We start from the raw sequence: 22961 nt of genomic DNA on the forward strand, positions 1-22961 counted from the left end.
TTTTTCAGAGACCCCCCCTACCCCCACCCCAATGCCCCTGGTCCATCAGTCAATGCCAGGATGCGCGCCGTTTTGAACCCGGGACAAGCCGTGGGACCCTCCCGCGCTCCCTTCCCGTACCTCTCGAAAGCGATATTGCGCATGTCCAGGTGCGTGGCGACCACGGGGGCCATCAGCCGCCCCGTCACCTGCTCCTCGGTGGGCTGCATGGCTGTGAGGATGGTCTCCTGGTCGTGGGCAGCCAGCGCCAGCGTTTCGGAGTAGACCACCCGCCGGTTGTGATCCACCTCCATGAACACCGCACTGGTATCTAGGGGGGGAACGGAGAATCAGAGGGGTCCCCTCTTTCAACGAAGCCCCTTCCCCCAAAGCATCATCCAATTCGTCCAACTACTAAAAGCAGCCTCGCCTCGTAAGTCTTTGGACGAAGAATTGCTGTAGTGCGAAGAAACTCTGATTATCTGACTTTTATCGTTCCAGGGGTTAAATTTCCCACCTTGGCAACTTGAAGATTTGTGGACTTCAGCTCCCCAAATTCCCTAGTCAGTGTGACGAATTCTGGGAGTGGAAGCCCACCCCTCTTAAAGCAGGCTGGCTGGGGGATTTTGGGAGTGGAAGCCCACCCCTCTTAAAGCAGGCTGGCTGGGGGATTTTGGGAGTGGAAGCCCAACCCTCTTAAAAGCAGGCTGGCTGGGGGATTCTGGGAGTGGAAGTCCACCCCTCTTCAAGCAGGCTGGCTGGGGGATTCTGGGAGTGGAAGCCCACCCCTCTTAAAGCAGGCTGGCTGGGGGATTCTGGGAGTGGAAGCCCATCCCTCTTAAAGCAGGTTGGCTGGGGGATTCTGGGAGTGGAAGCCCACCCCTTAAAGCAAGCTGGCTGGGGGATTCTGGGAGTGGAAACCCACCCCTTAAAGCAAGCTGGCTGGGGGATTCTGGGAGTGGAAACCCACCCCTCTTAAAGCATGGTGGCTGGGGAATTCTGGGAGTGGAAGCCCACTCCTCTTAAAGCAGGCTGGCTGGGGGATTCTGGGAGTGGAAGCCCACCCCTCTTAAAGCAAGCTGGCTGGGGGATTCTGGGAGTGGAAGTCCACCCCTCTTAAAGCAGGCTGGCTGGGGGATTCTGGGAGTGGAAGTCCACCCTTTTTAAAGCACGCTGGCTGGGGGATTCTGGGACTTGAATGCACCCCTCTTAAAGCAGGCTGGCTGGGGGATTCTGGGAGTTGAATCCACCCCTCTTAAAGCAGGCTGGCTGGGGGATTCTGGGAGTGGAAGCCCACCCCTCTTAGAGTGTCCAAGATGGAAAAACACTGGAGTATCCTATGTGAAATAGTTTCACTGAGGTCGATGGATCGTTAAGGTGCTTCCAAGTGAAAAGGCATCACGCAGAGATGCAGTCATATGAAGCTTTATTCATCGTTAGATTAGATAGAAAGAAAGCAAGCTAGCATAGCATAACTGGAACAGAACTGAACAAAGACTAGAAGCAGAAACTCTAGGACAAAGAAGCAGCCCCTTGAGCAGAGGTATTTATGGGGAGTCACGGCCCCTCCCTAGCCATAAAACTCTCTCGCCAATGGGACTGTAGGGGTCTGAGACCCCTGGCTCATCAGTGGAAGCAAAGAAGCATCTTTGTCTCCATCTGATGATCCTTTTGGGTAACTGCCAATGGCTGGCACTAAACATCTAACATCCTAAGCCCAGAAACAAATGTATTCATAAAGCATTGTTAACACAGGTTGCGGACCCGTCAACATGTATTTGGAAGTAGAGAGATCTGTTGGAAACAGCACAACTCCGGGCCTCCTTGAAGCAAACTATTCAATCCCCGGTTTTTCAGGGAAGGGAAAAAGGATGGGGCTGCTTTAAGTGAGCTGAGCCCTGAAAGCAGGACGGTTTAATCAGCTTCTTAAAGCAACCGCGCCCTTTTTTTCTTTTGGGCAGAATGGAAGGAAAACATTTTCTCCAGCGGAAAAAGAAAACGTGGCTGCTTTAATGAGCCACCGACAGGTGTGAATTTGAAAATAGCCTTGCAAGAATTTCCACCCACCTTGACCCCGGAAGATGAAGCTGTGGTTCCCACGCTGCCACGTCATGTGGTCGAAGCCCAGCAAAGTTGTGTCTACCCGCAGGTTCTGGCCGCACTTCCACACCTTGTATGTGTCACTGGGGCAAATCTTGGAGACCAAAGGAACTGCGAAAAAGCAGAGGAGGGCGAGTGCCACGGGAGCAATTCCTTCCTTCCTTCCTTCCTTCCTTCCTTCCTTCCTTCCTTCCTTCCTTCCTTCCTTCCTTCCTTCCTTCCCTCATTAATTCATTGATTCTATGTGCTGCCCATCCCAGTGTCAAAGAGTCTCTGGGTGGCTTATTAAATTTATCCTGTCCCTGGAATTAGGTCCTCCCCCTACTCTGGGCAGCCATGTTCTCTGCCCTGGGAAAGTAGGGACGTTTGGAATGGGGTGGGTCAAAAAAGTCAAGATGGCTGACTTGCCTGTGGCACTGAAGCCCCACGCGTTGTGATGCACTCAACAACATAAAAAGGAGAAGACTTTGCACACGTGGCACTATCTTGACTTTTTCTAATCCGGCAAATGCCCCTTGGGAGGAGATTTTTTTTTTCTTAAGGGGGGGCGTGGGTTTTTCCCCCCCACTTGGGGGGAAAACAGGTGGCAGCCCCTTCCCAACTGGGGCATCGGCTGCTTTCTTTCGGCATGCAAACGTACCCCAACTCGTGAATTCCCACTTCATCTCTACGTAGAAATCTTGAGCCTGCAACAAAGAGAACAGAACAGAGTTGGGAGGCAAAAGGAAATACAGATAGTCCTCAACTTACGACGATTGACTTAGCAACCCTTCAAATTACGACGGCACAGGAAAAAGGGACTTGCCCGTTTTTCACACCGCCGCAGCCTCCCCGCGGTCGTGCGATCCAAATTCGGACGCTCGGCAGCTGACTCGTATTTACGACGGTCCCAGCGTCCCGGGGCCACGCGATCCCCTTCTGTGACCTTCCGACAAGCCGGATTCACTTAACAGCCGTGTGACTCATTTAGCAACTGCATGATTCACTTAACGACGACGGCAGGCAAGGTCGTAGAATGGGGCAAAACTCACTTCACTCCTGTCTCACTTAGCAACAGAAATTGTGGTCGTAAGCAGAGAACGGTCCGTGCAAGCCCTTCAGACAACACTCTCTGCTGCGGTTAAGGACAGGGAGGAAATACAATTATTTAAAAATAGGAAGGGGAGTTTTTATTAAGGATTGGCAGCTCGGAAACATTTAAGGCGAGAAAAAGGGCTGCCCGAAACCTCATTTCACATTTAATTTTCCTTTATTTACTCCTCTGTTTAATTATTCATCGGTCGTATCTATCCCACTGAATCTCAGATACTCTTCAAACCTCCTAAAGTGCAATTAAAATGGCCCCAGTAAACTGATCATGGCTGAATAAGTGAATTCATACGACCAGGTAATCCTTGATTTACGACCGGCTGTTTAATGACCATTCAAAGTTGCAACAGGATGTGTTATCGCACCGGGGGTGTCCAAGCTTGGAGACTTTAAGACCTGTGGACTTCAACTCCCAGAATTCCCCAGCCAGCTATGCTGGCTGGGGAATTCTGGGATTTGAAGTCCACAGGTTCAGGATTGGGGGCAAGGCTGCCTTAAACGGAATTTTACATCCCATAAAGCATTTCCAGCCATCTTAAAACGTCTCGGTTTAATGACCACCTCACTCACCGACCAAGATTTCAGTCCCCTTTGCGGTCGTTAAGTTGCGGAATATCCACAATTGTGCTAAAACATCCATAGAATACAACCTAATGAAGTAATTAAATTTTTAGGGATTATAATTTCAGCAGTTCCAGGAAAGCTCCACACTCATTTGCACTCTGATTCGGGGGACCCTGAGGGCACAGGTCAACCTCCAAGTGGTCTCAACGACGCTCCAAAAGAAGGCAAAGGACCGGCTCTCTGCAAGGAGTATAAATCCTCCCATTCCCCACCGTTCGGTCAGAACCTGAAGAACCTTCTGGGATAAGAAGCGAAAGCTCTTCAAAGGAAAAACAAAGAAAATCCATTTGCCTCCTGAAAAAAAAGCACCTTTGGGACAACCCTGAACCTGGATGACTCAGAACCTCCACAGACATTTGTAACAAGGAAGGTCGCAAAACCGGGCAAAATTCACTTCACCGATGTCTCGCTTAGCAACAGAAATTCTGGGGCCCCTCGCGGTCGTACGTTGAGGAATACCTGTGTGTCTGAATTGGAGGAGGGGAGAAGCCCCCAGAGAAGTTTACCGTCTCCAACAAATGCTCCAAGTTTTTAAGAAGAGACTGGACAGCCATTTGTCTGAAACGGTACAGGGTTCCCTGCCAGAGTAGGGGGTTGGACTAGATGACCTCCAAGGTCCCTTCCAGCTTCTTCTTGTTCTTGTTATTATTATTATTTACTACTACTACTACCAATAAATAAATAAATATACAATATATTTCAATTGTGCCCTTATCCCCTCCAAAACAGCATATATTCCCGAGTAGGTTTATTTCCTTTGCGTTCCACCAACCCTGTTTTTCTAAAATCCTCCCGTATTTCATTACAGTTATTTACTTTAACCACCCCTTTTTCAAAAATTTAATTTCTGTTGCTAATTTACCACTTATTGCCACATTCCATGTTTCTTTACAGCCCTCGTTTCTTTCAATAACCCAGTTCCCTTCTCCCATATTTAGCCATCGCTAATCTAGCTGCCGTGATCAAATCTGCAATCAATTCTTCTTTGCTTTGTGATTTGCACCATAGGTAAAGGTAAAGGTAAAGGTTCCCCCGCACGTGCGTGCTAGTCGTTTCCGACTCTAGGGGCCGGTGCTCATCTCCGTTTCAAAGCCGAAGAGCCAGCGCTTGTCCGAGGACGTCTCCGTGGTCATGTGGCCGGCATGACTAGACGCCAAAGGCGCACGGAACGCTGTTCCCTTCCCACCGGAGCGGTCCCTAGTTTTCTACTTACATTTTTTTTACATGCTTTCGAACTGCTAGGTTGGCAGAAGCTGGGACGAGTAACAGGCGCTCACTCTGCTACACGGCACTCGGGATTCGACCCGCCAAACTGCCGACCTTCTGATCGACAGGCTCAGCATCCTAACCCACTGAGCCACTGCGTCCCTTATGATTTGCACCATAAACCACCATTATTACGTATGCCCAACAAGGACACGGAAAGGGAAACCAAGGAAGGGGGCGAGGGGCGGCCTGACCTTCCGCAGTTTTTCCAACAGGACAGGGATCCCGGCCAAGCGCTTGATGGCCCGCTGGTAGTCCCGGTAACGCAGCACCAGTTGAACCAGCTCCTGCTCCTGAGTTGTGACCGCCTCCTGCAGCACTGCAACGCAAGAAGACGATCAGGAGACCCGTCCATCCCCCAACTGCAATGGTCCTCGTTTCATGACCGAAGTTACGACGGCAGTGGGGAAAAAAGTGACTTACAATGGGTCCTCGCCCTTATGACCATCACAGCCTCCCCACGGCTACGTGATCCAAATTTGGGCACCTGGCCACCCGAATATGCAGACAGTCCTCAACTTATGGTGGTCCGTTTAGTGACCGTCTGAAGTTACCACGGCACGAAAAAACGGTCGCAAGTCAGCTTTTTCAGCGCCGTTGTAACTTCCAACCGTCACTAAGCAAGCTGTTCTTACGTTGACAACCACCTGTACAGTCTGTATGTTACTTACGACCCATCGTCACGTGATCAAAACTCAAGATGCTTGCCGACTGACTCGTATTTATGACGGTCGCAGCGTCCCCAGGGTCAGGTGACACCCTCTTGAGACCTTCTGACCAGTGAAATTGATGGGACAAGCCGGATTCACTTAACGACTTTGTTACTCGTTTAACAAGAAAGTTGTGAAATGGGGCAAAATCTACTTCACCAATTTCTCACTTATCAACATAAATTTGGGGGGGGGGGCTTGTTCGATTGTGGTCGCAAGTCGAGGACTGCCCTGTATTTACAACAGTTGCAAAGTCCCTGGTCACTCTCTGGGACTTTCCCAGCCAACCTCCGACAAGCAAAAATCAACGAGGGGAAGCCTGATTCGCTGAACAATTGTGTAACTCGCTTAACAACTGCCTTATTTAGCCATGGAAATTCTGGTCCCCAGTGTAGTCGTAAGCCGAGGACTGAACAAACTGGGTAGTGGGTGTCATTGCAGGATAAAATCCTCGTCTCTTCTTTGCATTGTGTTCTACGGGCAACGCATGTGGGGGGGGAAAGGGGGGGGCTCTTTTAGAGTCACAACCTCCACTTTTTCACACTTCCACACCCTTGAATATACAAAGTCAAATTCCCAGCTCTGTGTGTGTGTGTGTGTGTGTGTGAATTTATTAAAATTGCTTTGAAAATTGTTTTTAAAAAATTCATTAAAAGTTCTTTGAAAATAACTTTGGAAATGGTCCAGCTGGAAATGTTCAGACCCGGAAAGCAACGGTCCTTGATCGAAACGGTTAAACGCAGCCGTGAAAAGATTTTCATTTCCTAAAAAAAAAGACTTTCATTTCACTTTTCGGCACAGTGATGCGTTGCTGAAGGCCAGGCGGTCAGGATGGTGTTTCTTAACCTCTGCAACTTCAACTCCCAGAATTCCCCAGCCAGCATGAAGATCAGCCATCTTGAAGAAGTCTGGCTGGGGAATTCTGGGAGTGGAAGTCCACCCGTCTTTTGGTTTGCCAGTTAAGAAACTCTGCTTTGAAGTTTTGCAATCAAATAAAAAAAAAAACAGGCCTTCATTCGAAGAAAAAAAAAGTTCAAGACTCTATGGGTGATTGAGCCAATCTTACAGCATGCTGGCTAGGGGATTCTGGGAGATGAAGTCCACCCCTCTTAAAGCATGCTGGCTGGGCGATTCTGGGATTGGAAGCCCACCCCTCTTAAAGCATGGCTAGCTGGGGGATTCTGGGATTGGAAGCCCACCCCTCTTAAAGCATGGCTGGCTGGGGGATTCTGGGAGATGAAGTCCACCCCTCTTAAAGCAAGCTGGCTGGGGGATTCTGGAAGTCCACCCCTCTTAAAGCATGCTGGCCAGGGGATTCTGGGAGTGGAAGTCCACCCCTCTTAAAGCAGGCTGGCTGGGGGATTCAGGGATTGGAAGCCCACCCCTCTTAAAGCAAGCTAGCTGGAGGATTCTGGGATTGAAAGCCCACCCCTCTTAAAGCAGGCTGGCTGGAGAATTTGCAACTTCGGAACCAGGTCGTAATTCCCACAGGGAAGTTTGACATAACTTGATACGGTTGTTGATGTTGAGGACTACGTGTATATTCTGGAGCTCTGAAAACCTTGTTCTGCTAAACCAAATGCGCTGATGCTCAGCTGTGCTTTCCACCTGCCAAGCAACACACCTGTCCAGCCAGACCGATTTTCTTTGGCCACGTCTGCGCCGTGCCGCAAGAGAACTCGTGCACACTCCAAGTGGCCCAGCGTGGTGGCCAGGTGCAAAGGAGTTCGGCCTCGGGGGTCCACCTGCTCGACATCCACCTGTCAGGAGAAAAAAGCAGGTGTTTTATATCGTCAGGATGTCAAAAAAGATCTTGAGACTCTGGAAAGAGTGCAGAGAAGAGCAACAGAGATGATCAGGGGACTGGAGGCTAAAACATACAAGGAACAGCTGCTGGAATTGGGGATGTCTAGTCTAATGAAGAGAAGGACGAGGGGGGACATGATAGCAGTCTACCAGTATCTCAGGGGCTGCCCCAAAGAAGAGGCAGTCAAGCTATTCCCCAAAGCGCCTGAAGGAGAAGAAGCAACGGATGGAAACTCATCCAGGAGAGAAGCAACCTGGAACTAAGGAGAAACTTCCTGACAGTGAGAACAATTAATCGGTGGAACGACCTGCCTCCAGAAGCGGTGAATGCTCCAACACTGGAAGTCTTTAAGAAGAGACTGGACAGCCATTTGCCTGAAATGGTATAGGGTTTCCTGCCTGAGCAGGGGGTTGGACTAGATGACCTCCAAGGTCCCTTCCAACTCTGTTCTGAGATCCTTACTCAAAATAACAAGAAACGTCCTGACAGTGAGAACAATTAACCAACGAAACAACTTGCCGTCAGAAGCTGTAGCTGCTCCATCCCTGGAGGTTTTTAAGAAGAGACTGGACAGCCATTTGTCTGAATTGTAAAGTGTGCACTGTCTGAACAAGAGGTTGGACTAGATGACCTCCAAGACCCCTTTCAACTGTGTTGTTCTGTTGTCCTCTTGACACCTGGCCATGACAGCAAGCACCCTTTCCGTCCTTCTGGTTCAGTGGCCAAAGAAAAGCCCACCCCTCTTAAAGCAGGTTGGCTGGAGGATTCTGGGAGTGGAAGCCCACTCCTCTTAAAGTAGGCTGGCTGGGGGATTCTGGGAGTGGAAGCCCACCCCTCTTAAAGCAGGTTGGCTGGGGGATTCTGGGAGTGGAGGCCCACCCCTCTTAAAGCAGGTTGGCTGGGGGATTCTGGGAGTGGAAGCCCACCCCTCTTAAAGCAGGCTGGCTGGGGGATTCTGGGAGTGGAAGCCCACCCCTCTTAAAGCAGGCTGGCTGGGGGATTCTGGGAGTGGAAGCCCACCCATCTTAAAACAGGCTGGCTGGGGGATTCTGGGAGTGGAAGCCCACCCCTCTTAAAGCAGGTTGGCTGGGGGATTCTGGGAGTGGAAGCCCACTCCTCTTAAAGTAGGCTGGCTGGCGGATTCTGGGAGTGGAAGCCCACCCCTCTTAAAGCAGGTTGGCTGGGGGATTCTGGGAGTGGAGGCCCACCCCTCTTAAAGCAGGTTGGCTGGGGGATTCTGGGAGTGGAAGCCCACCCCTCTTAAAGCAGGCTGGCTGGGGTATTCTGGGAGTGGAAGCCCACCCCTCTTAAAGCAGGCTGGCTGGGGGATTCTGGGAGTGGAAGCCCACCCATATTAAAGCAGGCTGGCTGGGGGATTCTGCGAGTGGAAGCCCACCCCTCTTAAAGCAGGCTGGCTGGGGGATTCTGCGAGTGGAAGTCCTCCCATCTTAAAGCAGGTTGGCTGGGGGATTCTGGGAGTGGAAGCCCACCCATCTTAAAACAGGCTGGCTGGGGGATTCTGGGAGTGGAAGCCCACCCCTCTTAAAACAGGCTGGCTGGGGGATTCTGGGAGTGGAAGCCCACCCATATTAAAGCAGGCTGGCTGGGGGATTCTGCGAGTGGAAGCCCACCCCTCTTAAAGCAGGCTGGCTGGGGGATTCTGCGAGTGGAAGTCCACCCATCGTAATGTTGCTGAGGCTCAGAGACTGATGCTTCCTGGGCAGGTGTGGCAAGAACTCTCTTGGGGGGGTCCCTGCAAGAGGTGAGAATTATTTCTCTGCCAAACCTCCCCAGGGCTTTCTTACAGTCCTCCAGCACCTGAGAGTTACTTGCAAATAAGAGGAACTAACATTTCTGAGGGCAGCCAGAAAACAAGCAGCAAATTGGGGGGGGGGGGTGTTGGGGGGGGAGACTCAGCAGAGAGATCTATAGAGAGATCAATAAACACACAAACACACACCCTGCACAACACCAGTCGTGTGAATCTGTCTTTGCTCCTACAAAGGTTATGCAACGACCCTGGCACACCGTCATAAACATGAGCCCCTTGCCAACTGTCCAGATTTTGATCACAGGACCAGGGCGAGCCTTCAACGGTCGTTAAGTGTGAAAAACGGGTCCTTTTTTTTAGTGCAGTGGAACGGTCGCTAAGCGAACGGTTGTAAGGCGAGGATTGCCTGCATTTTATTCCTCACCTCCGTAGCATACAGCCCCCCCCCCATCTAACAAGAAAGGGACGATTACGGCGCGGTTTCGCAAGCTGCGTTGCTGCGCCAATTTGCTTCCGGGTGCAATTCAAGATGGTGGTTTAAAAACCTTTGAATCCCTACCTGGCACGGAACCCGGTTACTTGAGTGACGGCCCTGGTTATATTTATTCCTTCCATCAGGTCAGGCAGGAGGGGAGACTCTGTGGGTCCTATGTCCAAAGGAGCTCTGTCGGGAGGGGGGGGCAGGGGGGGACCCAACCACCTGGCTATTTTCTTGGGAGTTCCCACTTTCTGTGCGTCGTTCCATCTAAGATCTATCTCTGTCAATTTTCAGCAAGTCCCTTAAAATGTAGCTTTTAAAAAAAAGTATTTAAGAAAAGGCCAGTCACTTCTCTGAAATGGTAGAGGGTCTCCTGCCATTGTGGGTGGGGGGTTGGACTAGATGGTCCCTTCCAGCTCTGTTCTATTCTATTGTATTCTATTCTATTCTAATTCTATTCTATTCCATTTTCTATTCTATTCTAATTTTATTCTATATTCTATTCTATTCTATTCACAATTCTATTCTATTCTATTCCATTCCATTCTCTATTTTATTCTAATTTTATTCTATATTTTATTCTATTCTATTCATTATTGTAATCTATTCTATTCTATTCCATTTTCTATTCTAATTTTATTCTATATTCTATTCTATTCATTATTCTATTCTATTCTATTCTCTTTTATTCATTATTCTATTCTATTCTATTCATTATTCTATTCTATTCTATTCTATTCTATTCTATTCTATTCTATTCTATTCTATTCATTATTCTATTCTATTCTATTCTATTCTATTCTATTCTATTCTATTCTATTCATTATTTTATTCTATTCACCTATTCCATTCCATTTTCTATGCTATTCTAATTTTATTCTATGTTCTATTCTATTCTATTCTATTCTATTCTATTCTATTCTATTCTATTCTATTCTATTCTATTCTATTCTTTATTCTATTCTTAGTCTTAGTCTTATTCTTAATTCTATTCACCAGGCTCGTTTATTCCAGGGAGAATCTGCAAAGTAGCTGGATGAGATTACGTGACTGTTTTTCCCCAATTCCTTGAGTTTGATTGTTTATTTAATCTGTTTACATTAGTCTGTTTGTTTAGGTTTTTTGACTGTTTTCAGACTGCTATGGAGTTCTTAACTGCCGTCATGTTGTACATCGCCTAGAGTCACGTATCTGTGGGACAAGTTTGTTTAGTAACTGTTCGAAGTTACAATGGCGGTGAAAAAAGGGACTTATGACCATTTTTCACACTTATGACCTCTGCAGCATTCCCAGGGTCAGATCAAAATTCAGTTGCTTGGCTACTGGCTCGTATTTATGACGGTCCCTGTGTCCCGGGGTCAGATGATCAAATTTTCGCGACCTTCTGACAAGCAAAGAAAAACGGGGAAGCCAAATTCATTTCACAACCGCTGCAGCGCTTCACTTAACAACTGCGGCCAGAAAGGTGGCAAAATACAGCCAAAAATTCACTTTAGCAATCGTCTCGCTTAGCGACGGAAATTTTGAGCCCATACGCGGAGGACCACTTGAATAAACATGCTAAAACAATTAATTACGATTAATATTCAATTATTCTTTCAATTCATTAAAAGGGGTACATTGATGGGCTGTCCAAAGTGGTCATCCATGAAATAATCCTTCTCGGAGGGAAGAGGGGATGCACAGAATAATTTGAAGGCCTTGCAGTACAGTCAGGTTTGAGTAAAAGGCTCCTAAATACGATAGCACCGTCTCTTTTTTTAATTTAATTTTACTCAAATGCAAATAACACAAACATAATACATATAAGTCTAAATAAAAAAAACAATATAAAAAATACAAATATTACAGTGCACCCACTACGCTGGAGACCATTTTTATTACCTATATTTCTTCTCATATAGCAACTAGACTGGAGGCTAAAATCTAACGGTTGCTGGAATTGGGTGTGTCTACTTTAAGGAAGAGAAGGACGAGGGGGGACATGACAGCAGTGTTCCAGTATCTCAGGGGCTGCCCCAAAGAAGAGGGAGTCAAGCTATTCTGCAGAGCACCTGAAGGCAGGTGGAAACTCATCAAGAAGAGAAGCAACCTGGACTTAAGGAGAAATTTCCTGACAGTTAGAACAATTAACCTGTGGAACTCCTTGCCTCCAGAAGCTGTGAATGCTCCAACACTGGAAGTTTTTAAGAAGTGACTGGACCGCCACTTGTCTGAAATGATATAGGGTTTCCTGCCTGAGCAGGGGGTTGGACTAGATGACCTCCAAGGTCCCTTCCAATTATTATTATTATTATTATTATTATTATTATTATTATTATTATTATTATTATTATTATTATTATTATTTTATTACTACTACTACTACTACTACTACTACTACTACCAATATACAATATATTTCAGTTGTGCCCTTATCCCCTCCAAAACAGCATGTATTCCTAGGTTGATTCCCTTTGCCTTCCACCAACCCTGTTTTTTTATGAAATCCTCCCATATTTCATTACAATTATTTACTTTAGCCATCCCTTTTTTAAATTTAATTTCTGCTGCTAATTTACCACTTATTGCCCTATTCCGCATTTCATTATACCCCTCATTTCTTTGAATAACCCAATTCCGTCTCCACTATTTGGCCATCGGTAATCTAGTTGCCATGGTCAAATCTGCCATCAGTTCCTCTTTGCTTTGTGATCTGCAGCATAAACCACCATTGAGGGGTTTGCGAAACGCACACCTCAGATCAAGCCGGAACGAGGGCTGAAGAAGATAGGACTTAAGTTGGGACTTCAGCGCCCAGAATTCCCCAGCCAGCCACGATAAGGAACCAATTACGGTATGCAATTTGCAAAATGCATACATGGAGTCATGTCCCCAATTTGGGGATTATTAGGGCCATTCTAGGTTAATGTTTTCTCTCCAAGCTGGGGGTACCTGATGCTAAAATCAGTAAGAATCAGCCTTCCCACCCACACCCCCAATAAAGTCAGCAGACACGTGTCTTTGCAGTGACAGAATTCCCCACGCTGTCTTCAGAATTCTGGGTATTGGAGTCCACAGATTTTAAGGTGGGCAAGTTTGAGAAACACTGAATTATTGTTCTGCCAGACTGGAACACCCTAGAAATTTCTAGTGGGATATGCTTTACATTTATCTCCAAAAACAGTTTAAAGGTTAGCTTAGCTTAGCTCCAGGGACTCCAGTTGTGATATTTTCATAACAGCAATACAGAATTGAATTCTGGTTCCTTGATTTCCCAGTCTAGATCACGCACCTGGGATCTCTTAGGAAGGAAGGAAGGAAGGAAGGAAGGAAGCAAAAGGGAAGTGGGGAAGAGTGGTGGAAGGGAGGAAGGAAGGAAGGAAGCAAAAGGGAAGTGGGGAAGAGTGGTGGAAGGAAGGAAGGAAGGAAGGAAGGAAGGAAGGAAGGAAGGAAGGAAGGAAGGAAGGAAGGAAGGAAAAGGGAAGTGGGGAATGGAGGGGGAATGAAGGAAGGAAAAGGGAAGTAGGGAAGGATGGGTAGAAGGTAGGGGAAAGGAAGGAAGGAAGGAAGGAAGGAAGGAAGGAAGGAAAAGGGAAGTAGGAAAGGGTGGGGGAAGGGAGGGGAAGGGGATAAAAGAAGGAAGGAAGGAAGGAAGGAAGGTCGGAAAAGGGAAGTAGGAAAGGGTGGGGGAAGGGAGGGGGAAGGGGATAAAGGAAGGAAGGAAGGAAAAGGGAAGTAGGAAAGGGTGGGGGAAGGGAGGGGGAAGGGGATAAAAGAAGGAAGGAAGGAAGGAAGGAAGGAAGGAAGGAAGGAAGGAAGGAAGGAAGGAAGGAAGGAAAAGGGAAGTAGGAAAGGGTGGGGGAAGGGAGGGGGAAGGGGATAAAGGAAGGAAGGAAGGAAGGAAGGAAAAGGGAAGTAGGAAAGGGTGGGGGAAGGGAGGGGGAAGGGGATAAAGGAAGGAAGGAAGGAAGGAAGGAAGGAAGGAAGGAAGGAAAAGGGAAGTAGGAAAGGGTGGGGGAAGGGAGGGGGAAGGGGATAAAAGAAGGAAGGAAGGAAGGAAGGAAGGAAGGAAGGAAGGAAGGAAGGAAGGAAGGAAAAGGGAAGTAGGAAAGGGTGGGGGAAGGGTCTCCCAACCACCAAGCATTAAAAAAAACAATCCAAATGTCTTTTGAGGTTAGCCAAGATCTCCATATTGGATGATCAAAGCAAGATGTCCTGGTAATCTGGCAGTGGTCATTGTTAGACTCCAAGTCCCATGTGGCTCCTCCTGATTGCACAATTCTGAGAACGTGAACCCAAAATACAAAAGCAGCAAAGGAAATGGATAATTGCCTACAAAAATATCCCTCAGAAACATGGGTCTGCGAAGGAAGGAAGGAAGGAAGGAAGGAAGCAAAAGGGAAGTGGGGAAGAGTGGTGGAAGGAAGGAAGGAAGGAAGGAAGGAAGGAAGGAAGGAAGGAAGGAAAAGGGAAGTGGGGAATGGAGGGGGAATGAAGGAAGGAAAAGGGAAGTAGGGAAGGATGGGTAGAAGGTAGGGGAAAGGAAGGAAGGAAGGAAAGAAAAGGGAAGTAGGAAAGGGAGGGGGAAGGGAGGGGGAAGGGGATAAAAGAAGGAAGGAAGGAAGGAAGGAAGGAAGGAAGGAAAAGGGAAGTAGGAAAGGGTGGGGGAAGGGAGGGGGAAGGGGATAAAGGAAGGAAGGAAGGAAGGAAGGAAAAGGGAAGTAGGAAAGGGTGGGGGAAGGGAGGGGGAAGGGGATAAAAGAAGGAAGGAAGGAAGGAAGGAAGGAAAAGGGAAGTAGGAAAGGGTGGGGGAAGGGAGGGGGAAGGGGATAAAGGAAGGAAGGAAGGAAGGAAGGAAGGAAGGAAAAGGGAAGTAGGAAAGGGTGGGGGAAGGGAGGGGGAAGGGGATAAAAGAAGGAAGGAAGGAAGGAAGGAAGGAAGGAAGGAAGGAAGGAAGGAAGGAAAAGGGAAGTAGGAAAGGGTGGGGGAAGGGAGGGGGAAGGGGATAAAGGAAGGAAGAAAGGAAGGAAGGAAGGAAGGAAGGAAAAGGGAAGTAGGAAAGGGTGGGGGAAGGGAGGGGGAAGGGGATAAAAGAAGGAAGGAAGGAAGGAAGGAAGGAAGGAAGGAAAAGGGAAGTAGGAAAGGGTGGGGGAAGGGAGGGGGAAGGGGATAAAGGAAGGAAGGAAGGAAGGAAGGAAGGAAGGAAAAGGGAAGTAGGAAAGGGTGGGGGAAGGGAGGGGGAAGGGGATAAAGGAAGGAAGGAAGGAAGGAAGGAAGGAAAAGGGAAGTAGGAAAGGGTGGGGGAAGGGAGGGGGAAGGGGATAAAAGAAGGAAGGAAGGAAGGAAGGAAGGAAGGAAGGAAGGAAGGAAAAGGGAAGTAGGAAAGGGTGGGGGAAGGGAGGGGGAAGGGGAGGAAGGAAGGAAGGAAGGAAGGAAGGAAGGAAGGAAGGAAGGAAGGAAAAGGGAAGTGGGGAAGGATGGGTGGAAGAGAGGGGGAAGGGAGAGGAGGAGAAGGGGGAAAAAGAAAGGAGGAAGAAAAGAAAGAAAGAAAGAAAGAAAGAAAGAAAGAAAGAAAGAAAGAAAGAAAGAAAGAAAGAAAGAAAGAAAGAAAGAAAGAAAGAAAGAAAGAGAAAGGGCAGTCAGACTCTAAATATTTACAGCCAACACCTTCAACCCCTTTGCTGCCACCCTCCCTTCTTTTTCAACGTTTGTTGTTGTGGTGCTTGCTGCCCTTTTTAACATCATTGTGACAAAACAGCTCCACACAGCCTCACAACGCTCTTGACGCCATTTCTGCATTTCAGGCACCTTGTCGTGATTGTGACTTTCTCCCAGAACGCCAACAAAGAGGGGTGCCTCTCCACCCACCCCACCACCCACCAACCAAGATGGCCTGGACTTCCCCCCATGGCAAATATGACCCGTGTGACCCCAGGATCTTCCGTGTTGACCCACAACAGCCCAGCCAAGCCGAAGCGGGCGTGGCGTATCCTCATACAACACGGATAAAGGAAACACACACACAGGAGCAGGAAGCGGGCAGGCATCTTGCAAACAACAGGGCTGGGGTTTCGTTCCCCGGGTGACCCCAAGCCCTGAATCTGGCATTGTGGGAAAAGGGATCCCAAGAGATCAACCAGGAAGCCTGCATTGCTGGGTAATCTGTTTCCCCCTCCCAGCAGCAGCAAAACGATTGTGTTAATTGTCTTATGGGAAGTCTGCCCCAGCCTCTCTGCAGGTCATAGGGGCGGCTACCAGGACTGGAACTCAGCTCCAGTCAACAAGGAATCACGCTGCTGCTAGTCCTCTTGATCTAACACCTGCATTTTGTGATTCATGCAGAGGTAATCCTTAGACTTCCGACTATAATGGACCGGGGAATTTCTATTTCCTGCACAATTTTAGGACCTTTTTTTGCCCTGATTAGGAAGTGAATCCCCTGCGGTTGTTAAGCGAATCACACGGTCATTAAACAAATCTGGCCATCTGGGAAGGTCACAAATGGGTGATCACATGATTGCCGGGATACTGCAAACATCACAAATACGTGACGGTTGCTGTGTTCACGTAACCATGGGGACGCCGCAACGGTCGTAAGTGAGAGGACCGGTCGCACGTCCCTTTTTAGCGCCGTTGTAAATTTGAACAGCTACTAAACTGGTCGTCAGCGCTACCGGGACCGTATAAATTCAAGGGTGGGTTTGCATGGATGAGCTCCACAAACAATACTCCAAAGATCTAACGATTTGGCTCTTACTGTGGCTCACCTGTGATGCCACATCGTGGTTTGCTGAAACATGGCTTGCAAATAAGCCATGATTTCCAAACGGTCATGAAGTTACACCCGAGGCATGAAGCCAACGATGGGCAAATCCGTCACGGCTGAAATGTGACTTGTTTCCCCATTCTGAGCTTATAGCCTGCTTGCGGCTTCCCAGCTTCCATTCCTCGCAGGTAGACTGCTGTTAAACATGGAGGCTCGATCTTTAGACAACCGAGTCAGCCCAATGCTAGCTGGCCTGGCCTTGGCTTGGATGTCTACAGCCAACCGTTCTTCCCAATTCTCTAGCAAGATTAAAGTTTTAGGCAAGATGGGCATCATAGAAATAAAATATGGAATAGAATAGAATAGAATAGAATAGAATAGAATAGAATAGAATAGAATAGAATAGAATAGAATAGAATAGAATAGAATAGAATAGAATAGAATAGAATAGAATAGAATAGAATAGAATTACAGGATAGAACAGAACAGTAGAATAAAAATTAGAATAGAATAGAATAGAATAGAATAGAATAGAATAGAATAGAATAGAATAGAATAGAATAGAATAGAATAGAATAAAAATTAGAATAGAATTAAAATAATTAAAATTAAAATTAAAATTAAAATTAAAATTAAAATTAAAATTAATTAAAATTAAAATTAGAATTAGAATTAGAATTAGAATTAGAATTAGAATTAGAATAGAATAGAATAGAATAGAATAGAATAGAATAGAATAGAATAGAATAGAATAGAATAGAATAGAATAGAATAACAGAGTTGGAAGGGACTTTGGAGGTCATCTAGTCCAACCCCCGGTCCATAAATGTATCATAAACAAATAAATCATATAAAGTTTTACCAAACACAGGTAGTCCTCGACCTATGATCACAAAGGAGGCCAAACTTTCTATTCCTAAGTGAGACAGTTGAGTTTTGCCCCATTTTACGACCTTTCTTGCCACAGACATTAAGTGAATCACCACAGCTGTTAAAGTTAGTAACACAGCTGTTAAGTGAATCTGGCTTCCCGCTTTGACTTTGCTTCTCAGAAGGTCGCAAAAGGGGATCATGGGACCCACCCACCCTACCCCAGGGACGCTGCAAGGATGTCATAAATGTGAGTCAGTTGCCAAGCGTCTGAATCAGATGAGATGGGGATGCTGCAATCGTTGTGTGAAAAACGATCCTCGGTCACTTTTTTTTAGTGTTGTCGTAACTTCGAATGGTCACTAAATGAACTGTTGTAAGATGAGGACTACCTCTAAAATGGTTTGGTTAGGTCCACTAGTGAAGCTAAATCCAGAATTTTGCTGATAGAAGTGACAGAGAACCTTACCTCTATGTGTGTGTGTGTGTGTGTGTGTGTGCGTGTGTGTGTGTGTCTGAAGGCTAACAATCAATCAATCAATCAGAATAGAGCTGGAAGGGACCTTGGAGGTCTTCTAGTCGAGCCCCCTACTCAAGCAGGACACTCTTAAAGCATCGCAGAATTTTGGAAGGGACCTTGGAGGTCTTCTAGACCAGCCTCCTGCTGAAGCAGGAGACCCTTTACCATTTCAGACAAACCTCCAGGGATCAACCCAACAGCTATTCGGTCAAGAGGTAGACTGCTCATGGCACAGGGGTCTTTGAAGCCCAAAACAGGGGCAGCAACCAGATACCCCCCCACACCAAAAAAAACACCACACCGGTTTAGACCCTTGACCTGAAGCAGAAAGAAAGTGACCAACTGGACCATTCAAGGCAGATCTTTCTGGATGCTCCAGAGGGCTTTCCTTCTCCCCCCCCTCCCAGATCCCCTTCCCCACGTTCCAAGAGGGGTGGTCAGCCTTCTTAAATCCCTTTTCCCCACCCCCACCCCCACGCCCGGGGCCACACCTGGAGTTCCAGCTGCCGCTCTGGCCACTTAAAGACAGGCAGCCGCCATGTGGCCTGGGGTTTTCTTGAGGGGGGGGGAACAGAGCAGTCAGGAGGGAAGGGAAGAGAAGGGGAGGGGAGGGCAGCCTTGACCAGGAAGGCACCGTGGACAGAGGCAGCTCCGGGAAAACGAGAGGGCGAGGGAGGGGCTGCCAAGGGATGTTGGAGGGTGTGGGGTGGGGGGCAGAGATGCTGGAGGGCAACCGGGAAAGGGTGAGGCTGGCCCCCTCCCGTCCTCCGCACCCCCCCCATTAAAGATGCGGGGGCTGCTGAACAAAAGGCCCTCTGCAGATGCCCCAGAACCCGCCTTCTCCGGCTGAGCGGGGAGGGGGGGAGGGAAGCGGCGCCTCCGCCTTAGGTGGGGGGGGGGTCGCCCAGCCTCGCCCTCCAGATGCCTCCCCCTCCAGATGCCTCCGCAGCCCCGCCTCGGCCCCGCCTCACGGTCTTGGGAGTGCGGAGGCCGGGGTCTTCCAACGCAGACCCCCCCTCCCCTCCCCTCCCCGACCCCGGACCCCCGACCCACCTGCTGGCCGCTGCTCAGCGCTCTGTCCAGCTCGGCGGGCCGGTCGTGCCAAACCAGCGCGTGCAACGGGTAGCGGCTCTCGGCGCCCTTCTTGCCACGGGGAGAGGCGGCCAGCATCCTCCCGGCACCGGGACGAAGGGCCGGCCGGGGCTGCAGCCGCATGGGCGCCGCGGGGCCGGGCCGGGCCGGGGGGGGGGGAGCCGAGCCACAGCCGCCGCCAGCCCCGGAGCTGCTCGCAAGCCGGCAGTGAAGAAGGAGGAGGAGGAGGAGGAAGAGGAAGAGGAAAGAGAGGGAGGAGGGAGGAGGAGGAGGAGGAGGAGGAAGGTGGAGGAGGCGCCCCCGCCGCGGTGCACGAAGTGTGTGTGTGGGGGGGGGGCGCGTGGACGGGTCGCCCCGTCTCCTTCCACGCGCGCCGCAGCCCCCGGAGCAGCGCAGGGGGCTCTCCCGCTTCAGCGGGGAACCATGGGACTTGGAGTCGCCGCAGGCACCACCCTCCCGCCCGTTCCCGCGAGAGGGAGCCTTCCCCCCCCTCCCCACGCCGGGCACCGCCCGCCCCGGCTTGCCGGCCGCGTGGGAAGGGGCTGTGGCAGGCGGGGCCGCCCGCGGGCGCCAGGTTGCAAAAGGCCCGCCCTGACCCACCTGTGTGGCTGCGTCTCTCTCTCTCTCTCTCTCTCCTTTCGGGGTGTGTGTGCGAGGTCTGCGGGGGTCCCCCTCTGTTCTCCTGGAGGGGGGCGAAGCGAAGAGGCCCGGAAGTGGAGCTGGAGCCATGGCAGTGCAGGGGGAGGGGGCGGCAGCATCTCTGGCCCGGATCCCCAAAGCCTCCCGGGAAAGGGGTACCACTCGCCTTGCACCCCCGCGCCCTTTGCAGGGAAGCCTCTGCAAGCTTCCACGCGGTTTGCGAGGTGCCCGCTGGGTCCAGCACAGCCGCCGCTGCCCCCCCCCCCCGTGGATACTGGCTGGGGTGGCATGGCAGACTTATGACTGCAGGGTGAGGTGAGCTGAGGTTTGGGGGGCATTGCCCCAAACCTGGGAAATTGCTTCAGGCCTGGCTGGAATTTCTGCGCTCGGCTAGCTGCTGGGGGGTCCTCGAAGAAGAAGAAGAAGAAGAAGACGAAAAGAGATTGTGGGGGGGTGGGGGTCACGGTGACCAGGAGTGACCGCTTGGAATTGCTACACCAGGAGGATGGGTATCACGCTGGCATTTTTCTGGGGGATATTCATCCCTGCAAGGAGGGTATTGGAGTGTTGTTGTTTTATTAGTTGCTCTTTTTACTTCATCACTGGAAGCTTTCAAGAAGAGATTGGACTGCCATCTGTCAGAGATGGAGTGTAGGGTCTCCTGCTTGGAATGGGGGGGTTGGACTATATGACCTACAAGGTCCCTTCCAACTGTTAGTCTAGTCTAGTCTAGTCTGAATTCTGTTCTGTTCTGTTCTAGTCTGAATTATATTCCATTCCATTCCATTCTTCTATTCTATTCTATTCTATTCTATTCTATTCTATTCTATTCTATATTCTATTCTATTTTATTCCTATTCTATTCTATTCTATTCTATTCTATTCTATTCTATTCTATTCTATATTCTATTCTATTTTATTCCTATTCTATTCTATTCTATTCTATTCTATTCTATTCTATTCTATTCTATTCTATTCTATTCTATTCTATATTCTATTCTATTTTATTCCTATTCTATTCTATTCTATTCTATTCTATTCTATTCTATTCTATATTCTATTCTATTTTATTCCTATTCTATTCTATTCTATTCTATTCTATTCTATTCTATTCTATTCTATTCTATATTCTATTCTATTTTATTCCTATTCTATTCTATTCTATTCTATTCTATTCTATTCTATTCTATTCTATTCCATTTAATTTCTATTCTATATTCTATTCTATTCTATTCTATTCTATTCTATTCTATTCTATTCTATTCTATTCTCTATTCTATTCTATTCTATTACTTATTTCTATATTCTATTCTATTATATATTCTATTCTATTTTCTTTTCTATTCTATTCTATTCTATTCTATTCTATTCTATTCTATTCTATTCTATTCTCTATTCTATTCTATTCTATTCTATGCTATTTTCTATTCTATGCTATTTTCTATTCTATTCTATTCTATTCTATTACTTATTTCTATATTCTATTCTATTATATATTCTATTCTATTTTCTTTTCTATTCTATTCTTTATTCTATTCTATTCTATTCTATTTTCTGTTCTATTCTATTATATATTCTATTCCTTATTTCTATATTCTATTTATTATATATTGTATATTTTCTTTTCTGTAATCTCCTATTCTATTCTATTCTACTCTGTTCTGTTCTATTCTATTCTATTCTAAATTCTATTCTATTCTATTCATTTCTAATTCTATTCTATCCTATTCTGTATTTCTATTCTATTCTATTCTATTCTATTCTATTCTATTCTATTCTATTCTATTCTATTCTATTCTATTCTATTCTATTCTATTCTATTCTATTCTATTCCTATGTCATCCTGGGGACAATTGTAGCATTTCTACTACTAAGAAAAATATGCATTGAAAACAGGGAAAAAAATTTTAAAGGGCACATAATTTTGTAAAGATAAGCAGGCCCAGGTAGTCCTCGGTTTACGACCGTTCATTTAGTGACTGTTCGAAGTGAGAAGAGCACTAAAAAAAGTACCGTGACACTTTCCGCGGCGTCCCCCTGGTCACGTGATCAGAATTCGGGCGCTTGGCCACTGACTCGTATTCACGAGGGTTGCAACATCTTGGGATCCCGTGTTCCCCATTCGCCACTTTCCCAGCTGGCTTCAAGAGGAGCAAAGTCAATGGGGGAAGCTAGATTTGCTTAGTGACTGCGTGATTCATTTAACAACCGAAGTGGCAAAAATGGTCACAAAACGGGGCACAACTCAACTGTCTTGCTTAGCGATGGAAATTTTGGGCTCCGTTTCTTGTCATAAGTCAGGGGCCACCCATACGTGTCTACTTCATTTCCGTTCTATCCTCAAGACACCTGTAGCATCTGTATTAGGATAAAGATGCATTGATGCGGTTGTCCCAAAGGAGCTTTTTCAGGAAGCAACCGGACTTCCTTGTTTTTCCTTTGAAGACATTTCGCTTCTCATCCCAGAAGCTTCTTCAGTTCTGACTGGATGGTGGGGAATGGGAGGATTTATACTCCTTGCAGAGAGCTGGTCATTTGCATCCTTTTAGAGAGTCGTTGAGGCTGCTTGGAGGTTTACCTTCTGTCCTCGGGGTCACCTGAGTGGTGCAAATGGGGGTGGAGCCTCCTTGGAACTGCGGAAAGGACTGTGTTGTAGTTACTAGAAGAGTCCGCTCCAAGAAGTTCCAAGTAGGCTCCACACCCATTTGCACTACTCAGGACAGAGACAAACCTCCAAACGGCCTCAGTGGTTCTCCAAAAGGAGGCAAAGTACCGGCTCTCTGCAAGGAGTATAAATCCTCCCATTCCCCACCAGCCAGTCAGAGCCGAAGAAGCTTCTTGGATGAGAAGTGAAATGTCTTCAAAGGAAAAACAAGAAAGCCCGGTTGCCTCCTGAAAAAGCAACTTTGGGAAAAGGATGGAAGAGGAAGAGGAGAAGGAAGATGGGAGGGAAAGAAGGAGAAGGACAAGAGAGAAAGAGAGAGACAGAGAAAGAAAGAAACAGAAAGAAGAGGGGGAAGAGGAAAGAAAAAGGAAGAGGAGGTGAAGGACAAGGGAAAGAGGAAGAAGAAGAAGGAAGAGGCCTTTTCAAATGGTCTCAAGGACTCTCTAAAAGGAGGCAAATGACCAGCTCTCTACAAGGAGTATAAATCCTCCCATTCCCCTCCATCCAGTCAGAGCTGAAGAAGCTTCTGGGATGAGAAGGGAAATGTCTTCAAAGAAAAACAAGAAGTCCAGTTGCCTCCTAAAAAAGCACTTTTGGGAAAAG

General features: G+C 47.8%; 1 protein-coding gene across 1 annotated transcript in view; it reads right to left on the reverse strand.

Moving 5' to 3' along the window:
• ANKRD13B (ankyrin repeat domain 13B) overlaps positions 1–19200 on the reverse strand; it is a 36019-nt gene extending 16819 nt beyond the window's left edge. The window contains exons 1-6 of the mRNA XM_081338018.1: positions 19016–19200; positions 7393–7528; positions 5253–5377; positions 2720–2765; positions 2047–2190; positions 121–310 (exon numbers count right to left, since the gene is read on the reverse strand). Coding sequence (XP_081194144.1) covers positions 121–310; positions 2047–2190; positions 2720–2765; positions 5253–5377; positions 7393–7528; positions 19016–19177 — 803 coding nt within the window. The 5' untranslated portion in view covers positions 19178–19200. The remainder of the gene's footprint in view (positions 1–120; positions 311–2046; positions 2191–2719; positions 2766–5252; positions 5378–7392; positions 7529–19015) is intronic.
• Positions 19201–22961: the final 3761 nt, after the last annotated feature.

This window comes from Vipera berus (assembly GCF_964194415.1).
Source record: "Vipera berus genome assembly, chromosome: 1".
Lineage (NCBI taxonomy): Eukaryota > Metazoa > Chordata > Lepidosauria > Squamata > Viperidae > Vipera > Vipera berus.